Source organism: Alligator sinensis, unplaced genomic scaffold (genome assembly GCF_000455745.1).
Source record: "Alligator sinensis unplaced genomic scaffold, ASM45574v1 scaffold1675_1, whole genome shotgun sequence".
NCBI lineage: Eukaryota > Metazoa > Chordata > Crocodylia > Alligatoridae > Alligator > Alligator sinensis.
In genome coordinates this window covers 320,900-330,475 of record NW_005843086.1, presented here as the reverse complement: position 1 = coordinate 330,475, position 9,576 = coordinate 320,900, and the positions used below count along the sequence as shown (strand labels likewise).

Sequence of the window (9,576 nt, the reverse complement as noted above, 5' to 3'; positions counted from 1 at the left end):
GCTCCCCTGCACCCAGCAAGTCCATCCTCCATCCCCGCGCAGCGCCGGCACCCCTCACAACCCACTGGCTCTCCTCTAGGACCTCTGAAATGCACGAGTGACCCCCCCCCACACACACCTGCTGCTCCCCGCCGGTGGATCATGGCAGCTCAGCTGATGCACCGCTGTCGCTGGCTCTTCAGCGTCGTTGTTCCTGCTGCCTCAGCGGCCCCAACTTGCATGCTGGCACCTTGGGGCAAGAAGGTGATTGTGAGGGTGCTTCCCCGGCTGTCTGTCCTTCCGCTGTACACCTTGAACGTCTCTGGGCTGAAAGACAACGAGCCGACACAGATGGGCGACAAACGTCTTAGTTCCCAAAAACTCAAAAAGTTCCTTTCAGTAGCCACCACCACCGAAGAGGTCTTGGATCTTAGTAAGATGTACAGTGTTGATGCCTCGATGGCTTCCCAAATCATCATCAAGCTCTCCCAGCTGGCAGCGGCAGGAAACGAAGACACTGAGAGAATCATAAATGACAAACGCTTTGAGCTCCTGTTCCTCTGTCTCAGTCAGAACGTAAGTGCCGGCTGCAGCCTGGGAGGGGCCAAGGGAAGGTGTGGAGAACAGATCTGTTCACGGTGTTTCTGCGCTGGCCTAGGGCTGATGGTGGGGAGCTGACTGGTCCCGTCGTGCTGCTTTGCATCCTTTCTAGCTGTGATGCGAAGCGGTTGGGACTGGGGGACGTGGCTGTAAGTAGGCAGGGCAGGAAAGGACGCGCGTTGAGCGCTGCCATATTTTCCTCTGCCACAGTGCACAAATGCTTTGTATCTGCATGTGCATTACTGTGGTGGCTACTGGCATCATGCCTGAAAGTGGACAGGGACAAAGGGCTTTGTGGTAACCTGAAGCAGTGGGGAGGCTACCCTTTTTGGCAGCCCTACCCCAGATGAGCCCCATGCCCTCTCCGAGTGCTACTCCACTCCCCTTCTGCTGCCTGGCCAGCTGCTCTGCTCCCAGCCCCCATGCTCCCTGCCAGGCCTGCTGCTCAACTTTCTGCTCCCAGCTCCGTGCTCCCTGCTTGGCCTGCCGCTCTGCTGTCTTCTCCCAGCCGCTGCACTCCCTGCCTAGCCTGCTGCTCTGTACCCTTCCTAGCCTGCTGCTCTGCTTTCTGCTCCATGCCTGATTTTGTGCTTTTGCTTTCTGGTTCCTTCCCGATCTTCACTGTGCTACCTTTTGTCCCCATACCCCACATCTGTCATGTGCCACTTGCAGCACCTAAACCACAGATTATTCAGTCCTCACCTAGAGCAGTAGTTCTCAACCTTTGGTACCTTATGTACTCCTTGCCGATCGACACAGCAAAAGCAAAACTGGAAGTCCCACCGTGGCACTTGTGGTTTCGCTGCCACAAGCCGAGTCACACTTTCCACCGTGGTCCAGGGCAAAGCAGCTTGCGCGGGGCCTCCCTCCCTATCCCCCGGCACACTGATGCTGGGGAGTGAAAGCCCCAGTGCACTGGACACGGTGGGAGGGGCGGCAGCCGGAGCTTTCGGCCCAAGCAGGCAAAGACCAAAATGCAGCACCCGCGTACCCCCTGCCCGTGTCTTGTGTACCCCCGGGGTACGCATGCCACGGGTTGAGAAACACTGACCTAGAGGATGTTACACCGCTTCCCCTTCACAATTTTTATGTATCTTATTAAGATGTTGTTGTCTATCGTATCATTGGTTCAAGGGAGAGTTGCTTGAGAGAGGGTCTTGCTAATATCTGTTTCCTTCATAGGGGCAGAATCAACAACAGCAAAAAAAAAATGGATGAAACTTGAATAGAGCTGATATTCGATGTTTGCCCATCTGCAGGATTTTGCTAAAAATGTTAGTTTTCCTGCTTTGAGGCACTGTGAGGAGTCCACCCTACTTTTGACTCTAGCTTAGCCAGATGAAACCTCTATAAAGTGATGAGACGCCTAAAGAGAATCACAGGGGTTTACATGTTACTGTATAGTTTCCACTCCTTATTCTTAAACCCACAGCAGCCTTGTCAAATTCAGTACTGTCCTCCTCCATGGTTGGTACTGGCCCAGCTGGCTGCCACAGCAACACCTGTAGTTCATGGGCCCCAAGTCTCTGTTACTGAACCCTGGGGATAAAAATATACTACAGACACCTGGTATTTCTGTTGATCTCAATTGTTCTGTCATGTCCTGTTATCTGCCAGAGGTGGCTGCAGGTGAGTGATATTTTTCTGAGCATTTCATACAGGATTTCTGGATCCTTCAAGTGAAAGGTGAGTTAGGAGCGTACAGAAAGCAGTGGAAGTGACGGCCTTCATACACCCTGAAGTCTTTCTCCTGGCAAATGACTGCAAGTGCCTTCTGCTCATGAAGTCACTGGCTGGTTGCTGTACACACAGAGTAAAGGCACTTTGGTCTGGCTGTAGGGGAAATAAGAGATATTAACAGAAAGATATTGATGGATGTTGATGGAGATGATGGCTTGAACGCTGGTCACAGGCCTGTGGACAGCTAAGAACTAGCTGACCTGTCCCAGATCAGTATGGGCAGTAGCTGATGCTGGTGGGAAGTGTGTGGGCTAGAATAGCCCACTGATTTTGGTGCGTGGGCAGTGTTCAGTGTAGGAGCTGTTAAGCATCACATTGGCAATACTGCGGCTGCCAGGAGCTTTATCTCCCACTGCCAGGCAGGACAGTTTAGCCCCATCACCCTGAGCTGGTGATTTGACACTGGTGCTTACTCCATGGGACGCTCGGGTGGATCCAAAACTCTGATCCTGTCTGATCTGTTTGTGCATTAACAATCACATTACCCTCTTCATAAGGACTTTGTCCCTAAATACCCCCACTTCCCACTGTTCTAGGCCTCAGCTGGCTTCATATATGCAGCACCAGGGTGGTTTGGGATCATATACTTTGAAAAAGCATTACATGCTGTAAAAATTGCTCTTTGCAGCAGTCAGTGAAGCTGCAGCGGTTTGTTATCTTGAGCTCCCAGCACTGCAGAGCAGAGAGAGCCTTTACTCCTGAAGCTTCATGTAAATTCATGGCTCTCCATATCAACGATGTTTTAATTCCCTGCCTGAGGGGCTCAGTTAAATCCTGTGTCTACAGAACTGGGTGACCTTTCAATCACTATCCACATTTACAGTAGTACAGCTTGGGCCTCGTGATAAAAAGCAATTCAGTCTCAATTTCTCACACACTTCCTAGGGATGATCACTTGAAAAACCTTAATTACAACTTTGAAACTGCCAAGCATCGGTGATGCATAGGGGGTGCATGCAGGTACATGGGCACCCCCTGAAGTGGGCGGCACACCCCCTGGAAAAAGTGCGGCCAATGCTGCCGGCAGCACCTGCGAGCAGATGCTGTTCACCCACCCGCACCGCCGGCAGCATGTACAGGCAGTCCCCAATTGCCACTGGCCACTGCCCCCACCCCCAAGCCTCTGGGGGCATGTGGCATTCATGCTGCCAAGCTTGCCTAATATTGTAGTGGCATCCGTTCATTGTTACTAATGAATTTTTATGAAACAATGACTTTTTAGAAATGGAAAATCTCCCATGGAAAGGTAAAGCACTGGAAAATTTTCTGCCTCACGTCTGGTTCTCCTGCATCAGCATGAGAGAGCTGCTCCAGGGGTCAGGAAGGAAGCTGCTGCCTTCTGTACAGCTCACTCCTATAATGAGCTTGTTATAGTGGCATTTGCCACTGGTGGAGACGCAGTGTTTGATCCAGTCTACTACATCCTCTACTGTTCCAATAAGCTTCTCTGTGTTTAAGTGACCTTTCTGCATCTCTCTCTGCTGCCCAGATATCACAAATCTTGAACTGGACCTTGGTGGGCCTCCTGAAGAGTTGTTACCATCTGGACAGCACCATGGAGAAGTTTGAAATAGTGAAGCAAGAGGTGTACTATCGCCTGAAGCATCTCAGCGTCAAGCAGCTCAGTTCCCTAGCCAGTTTCCTGGCCTCCAGCAAGCAGACACAGAATGGTAACAACCTGCTGAAAGACTTGGTGATCAACCTGGAGCTCCGCTGGACAGAGATTGAGGACGTCAGTACCGTGGTGACGCTGATGTCACAAGTCAGGCAGTTCTCACCGACCCTAATGAAGCGGCTGGAGACCAAGGTACAGCTCCCACAGGTTTGATGCTCTCTTGCCTGCTCCCATCCCTTCTCAGCTTGCCCTGTGCAGCAGATGAGCTGAAGGAGCTACTGATCAGGCATGGGGGGGGGCCTCTACCCCTTTCTGGGGGGTTTTTGGTTGTTTTTTTTTTTTAAAGTAGCCTGTCACAAAGATGTAGGCAGTCTTCCTGTGCAGTACCTGGGTGTGCTTGGCCACTTATGTGCTCAGATGCCTCCCAAGTCTGTCCACTGTGTGCTTTTTTTGAGCAGTGGTTCTGCAACCAAAGGTCTCACTCAGCTCAGAGGTGCTCAGTTACGAAAAGAACAATTCCTGTTCCTTTTCCCATTTCAGTGAAAAGGCTTTGTAAGGAGACTCATGCTGCTGCAGCTAGGCTGCTTGCACAGGGCTGCAGAATTGCACTTCTTAGGGTCTCAAGGCAGGCTGGTCCCACCCCTCGAGATGTTATTGAAGGGCGGGGAAAAGAACTGTTACTTGAGTTTGTCATCCTAGTATGTTCTGGAGCAGTGGTTTTCAACCTGTGGTCCGCAGTGAATATCCATACTTACGATTCAAAGGGGTCCACACCAGCATTCAAAATTTTCCACAGGGGTCTGCCCATCTGTTCAAAATTTTGTAAATGGAAAAAGGCTAAAAACCACTGTTATAGAGCAGTTGTTCTTAGACTTGTGGTACCACTTGGAAAATGCTAGCTCTTAGTCAAAAGTGAAAACTACAGAATAATAGAGCAGGTTGTTTTTCTCTGTTGCAATGAACTCGGCGAGACCACAACTGTTTATCGTGTGAATCATGTTTGCACACCTACCCGTGCTAACATTGTGCAGCACCCCGTGGCACCCTTAAAAGGATCTCAAGGCTCCCCAGGCTGCTGTGGGCTCCTGGTTGAGAACTGTTGCTCTAGAGATCCCCATTTACTTTTCTCCAAGCACTTAGCTCAGGATAGGAAATTGGTGCCTAGGTGGAAACAGCAACAGAAGTCTGCTGATGGTGGCTTAACTGCAGCTGTGTCAAATTCGGTACCTGCCTTCTCTGTGGTGGGTACCGGCCCTAACAGCTGCCACAGAAACACCTGTAGCTCATGGGCCCCGTGTCTCTTTCTCTTTGGACCCTGGGGATAAATATCTGCTACAGACATTGATGCATGCTAGGAAAAATACCTGTCCAGACCTAGTTGGTTTCTGTTCCTGCCACAGTTCTCAGTAGTGGAGTCAGGTTAGGAGTAGGTAAGGTCTCCAAGGGAAGCCAGGTTCCTTTAGGGAGCAATGCACATGATTCACCAAGAAGCGCACGCTCTTCTGGAGGCATGATCTACACAGTCAGAAAATGGCCCAGCATCAGAAAGGGTGGTTACCTTTCTAGCCCATCTCAGCCACTCTCGGTACCAAGTTCCCCACAGGGTCTTGGGTCCTGTCAGCTTCAAGGCTCTTGTTAGAGGCAAGGCCCTCTGAGAAATAAGGTAGGGGGCCTTTAAAGGAGGTAAGAACAGCTGAGGCTGAGCAGGGGCTCTGAGTAACAATGTGAGGAGCATTAATGAGGTGCAAAAGGCTGAGAGTTGGCTGTTCCCCCAGGAATTAGCAGGCATGCTTAATTAGGCAGTGACTTGAGTATTGAAAACAGTGGGGTTTGGCGCACAACTTACATACCTGCTGGCCCTCCCCACAAGTGGGCTTCTTAAATGCCCTATCCCCAACTCTCCTGGCTTCTGTTTAGGTCTCCAGCTGATGTGTGGATCAGCACAGACTAAAATCTTAAGGAGAGAGTGCTGCACTCTATTTTTGATGACATGAACTGAGATTCCCTTTTTAAGGTTAGCGCTGATCATCCGACCAGGTTCCATCATAGCCACTGTACTGTCGTGAGACAACGCCTAACATTTTTTTTTTTTTCTCCCTCCAGAAGAACCGCACTGTTCTTGTGTACAGGGTTCATCAGTCATTGTTCCACCCCCAACTCTCTTGATTTCTGTATTTGCCCTAATGCCACATGCAGTAGAAATACTAAATGAGGCTTTTTCAACATAGAGTTTGAATGCTTTTAACTGTCTGGCATCCTGTCCTTGGTTATTTAATGTTTCCTGTGAGATTTTGCTCAAGGACTGTGTGACAATTAACTAATATTTAGGGAGAAAGTTTGCTCTTTGTAGACTTGAACCTGAAAACGGGTGTTGATTTACAGTTGAAACAACTTGGTAATTCTGGTCGGTCTCTCTCAGTGCTCCCCCTGCTTACACTGTTTCTCAAATCTGTTTCCAACTGTTTAGCATTGTTTTGACCTGATGAGCAGTAGTAGGTGGGCTCCAGGTCACTGAGGATGAAGCAATCCTTGGTTGGAGGGCATGATTTATAAGATTCATTAGGCTGAAGCATGCTATGCAAGGGATTCGCAAATGTGGCTTGCCTCAGTCTGACCCATACTCCTCTGTTCACGATGTCTGTTGGCAGGCATTGCAGTTGGCCGAGAATTTCACTTCTCAGGAGACTCAGAAGATGATACAAGCATTGGCGCTCCAGAACCAACGCTATCTCCCCCTGCTCCGGGCCCTTTCCTACTACTTGGCCCAGAATCGGAGTGAACTGCATGTGGGCGCCATAGTGGATCTGCTCTTTGCCTGTGGTGAGTGGGTCCCCTGAGTCAGTCCAGATAAGTGGAAACAGTAATCTCCTACCAGCTAAACCTATTGTCTCTGCCCAGGTTCTTATCCTTGTCCTTCTCCTGGCAGCAGGAGCAGCACATCTTATCAGAGGGACTTGGGCTACATGGGGAAAAGTTATAATGCCAGAAATAACAGTAAGAGTGGCAGGCTTCTCTTGGGTAGTGACTGATCATCTTACCAGTAACTAGAATGACTGGGCATTTAACAGCCTTCCAAGGGAGGCCATGGACTCTTCCTTTGGGTGCTTTCAGCTCAAGATTGAATTCACAAAAAGACAGCCTATCTCAAACACAAGTTATTGGGCTCAGTACTTGGGTACCTGAGTCCAGTTCTCCAGCCTGAGGTCAGACTAAATGATTTCATGGTCCCCCGTCTTCCTCAAATTGTGGAAAAGCCTGAGCAACTTGCCCAGGCTGTCCATTTGCTCACCCATAGCAGAGTCGGTGTCTCTCTTCCCAGCGGCCCCATCCTGCCGTACTATAGGGTCAGGCACCTTTTCTGCTATCTTGTCAAGTTCAGCACTATCCCCTTCCATGGTGGGGCTGACCTGTATGGCTGCCAAAGGACTATGTGTAGCTCATGGGCCTCGCGTGTCTCTAGGCACTGGAAATAAAAATCTGCTACGGACACAAGACAGTGAGTGTCATGAGCCTGCGTCCCTGACCCAATGATTGCGGTGTGCGGCTGGGCAGTTACTGTGATGGTGGCTGAGGTTGGCTTAGAGTTGGGGAGGGGACAACACTTACTTGGAGCCTCTTTTTCTTGTTGCATTGGCTTGGGTCCCTGCTGCCTGTCCTGTCCCTTCAGGTGCTGCAGTGCTCCAGGCTGACCCTGTGTAAGTAACTGCTTCTCTGTTCTGCCCTTTTTAAGGAACACTGAATTTCTCTGACTCCCATCTATTGGAGAAGCTGGCATCTGACCTACTTGCCCAAGTGCCCAAGATAACGCCCTTGTACGTGGTGCGCTACCTCCGCTCCTTTGCTACCCTCAGGTGGTTCAGCCTGCCGCTCTTTGATGCCACCACTCAGGTGAGGGGAAGGGTGGGGGAGATGGTCATCACTGGGCCAGGGGGAGACCTCAGCCCTCATCAGCTGCGTGAGTGGGGCTTGGAGTCCACTCCATCACTAGCCGAGGGGCCATGTCCCTGGTACACAGCGCATCATAAACTGCAGCTCAGTCGTTAGAGCGCTCCTGTGTGAGCAGTGAGGCGATGCCTGCAGGTTCAGGGGCAACTAGTCTGGCTTTTATAGTGCAGCATGGGCAGTTAGGACTGCAGGGATCTGGTCTGCTTGAATGAACTTGGGCCTCTCCCCGCCTCGGGTACAGTAGGGATGAGGATGCTGCTGTGGATGTTCCAAGTGCTGTCATTGCATTAGAAGCAAGGTGTTCCCTGTGGTAACACACAGAATTTGACTTGCCAAGTGCAAGGCAGCAGAAGCAGGCCTGGGGGCATGGATGGAGCAAGGAGTGGGGAGCTCTGGTGGGGCCTGAAGTGTAATCCCAGAGCTTGACCGTGCCTCGATTCCCTCCTCTAGCAGATGGGGATAACGTGCTGCTCTCTGCACATAGAACTCCAGGCCTTTGTGCTGCTGATTTGTACCACTGCAAGACTGTGGGTAGGGAGGGCTACTTGCAGGTAGCCCAGCCGCAGGCCAAGACCACATCCTCGGGCTGGGATTCTGCAGGGGGTGAGAGTGGGGCCTGTTCTGAGGAAGTTCAGGTCTGAGCCCGCAATCTTCTCTCTGGCTTTCAGTATATCCTGACCAACGCCGACCAGTTCAGCCCACTTCAGCTCTGCAGCATCGTGCAGTCTTTTGCCTACCTGAATTTCCAGCCCACCGAGAGGGACAGCTTCTATAACCTGGTAAATGCTTCACCGCCTGCTGCCTCCGTGCTCCCCTCAGGCTGTTGCCAAACTGTGGCCCTGTCTGGCTGCCTTTGGGAAGATGCTGTTGAGAGGTGGCCTGATTGAGATGCACTGCTGGGTGGGGTGTGTGTTGTGTGGTAAGAGCTGTGGCCTCTCTTGCATTGCAATACATCAGGTAGGTTGCCCTTAACCCTTCTCTGGCTGGATTACCCTGATAGCTCATTGCTGCCCATTCTGTCCCATGCTGGTTGCAGATCTAGAGGAAATAGGCACACGGTGACTGCAGTTATTCCAGCCCTCCAAGGGGCACATCTGGGTTTAGGAAGGCTGCAGCCTGGGTCATCTGCCTCCTCTCCTGCGTTCATGTGGGAAGAAGCCATGTGCTGATAGCTTTGCGTGCATGTCCAGGTACCCGGCATGCTAAGCCATGCTCTGGCCTGGTCCCTTCCACGCTCCTCTGGTCTCACACCTAGAACCTGGAAGTGATTGGAGGGGCAGCTGCACAAGATGGGTGTTATATGTAGCACTGAGAGCCAAGGTAACCAGGTCTTGGGCGAGGTCTGTGAGTGGCTGCTTTCTCAGAGGAATAGTTCATCCACACAGAACAGGCAGGGGCTAGGCAACTGGCAGATGCCAGTCTCTGCCCTGAGCACTATGTGCTTCAAGGCTCTTCACACCACAGGATGTGGGGCTGAGGTGAGTGCAGCATGGCTCTGAGGCTTCTGGGAACCTTCACATTTCTGACATGGACTGTAGGCCATTGACAGCCCCCCTCGCTGTCAGCTCTCTGCAGAGGGAGGGACCCCCGCAGGGGCTGAGCCGTGTGGCGGGCCAGTAGGGGGCGCTCCTGCGTTGAGCCGCCCACCTCCCTGCGCCCGACCACCTTCCAGGCTCCGAGTGCCCCCCCTGGGGGGC

General features: G+C 51.6%; 1 protein-coding gene and 3 non-coding genes across 7 annotated transcripts in view; all 4 read left to right on the top strand.

Annotated features, from left to right (window-relative positions):
- TBRG4 (transforming growth factor beta regulator 4) overlaps positions 1–9,576 on the top strand; it is a 25,870-nt gene that overhangs the window by 369 nt on the left and 15,925 nt on the right. For all 4 annotated transcript variants that reach the window (XR_003092111.1, XM_006037222.3, XM_006037223.3 and 1 more), the window contains exons 2-6: positions 80–555; positions 3,809–4,126; positions 6,583–6,754; positions 7,665–7,822; positions 8,548–8,658. Coding sequence is in view for 3 of the 4 variants with exons in the window: in XM_006037222.3 (XP_006037284.1) it covers positions 80–555; positions 3,809–4,126; positions 6,583–6,754; positions 7,665–7,822; positions 8,548–8,658 (1,235 nt within the window). In the remaining variant the exon portion in view is untranslated. The remainder of the gene's footprint in view (positions 1–79; positions 556–3,808; positions 4,127–6,582; positions 6,755–7,664; positions 7,823–8,547; positions 8,659–9,576) is intronic.
- On the top strand, positions 2,010–2,147 carry LOC112548304. The gene has a single exon (XR_003092116.1). It is a non-coding gene; the product is annotated as a small nucleolar RNA SNORA5 (small nucleolar RNA).
- LOC112548300 lies at positions 5,139–5,278 on the top strand. The gene has a single exon (XR_003092112.1). It is a non-coding gene; the product is annotated as a small nucleolar RNA SNORA5 (small nucleolar RNA).
- On the top strand, positions 7,294–7,426 carry LOC112548301. The gene has a single exon (XR_003092113.1). It is a non-coding gene; the product is annotated as a small nucleolar RNA SNORA5 (small nucleolar RNA).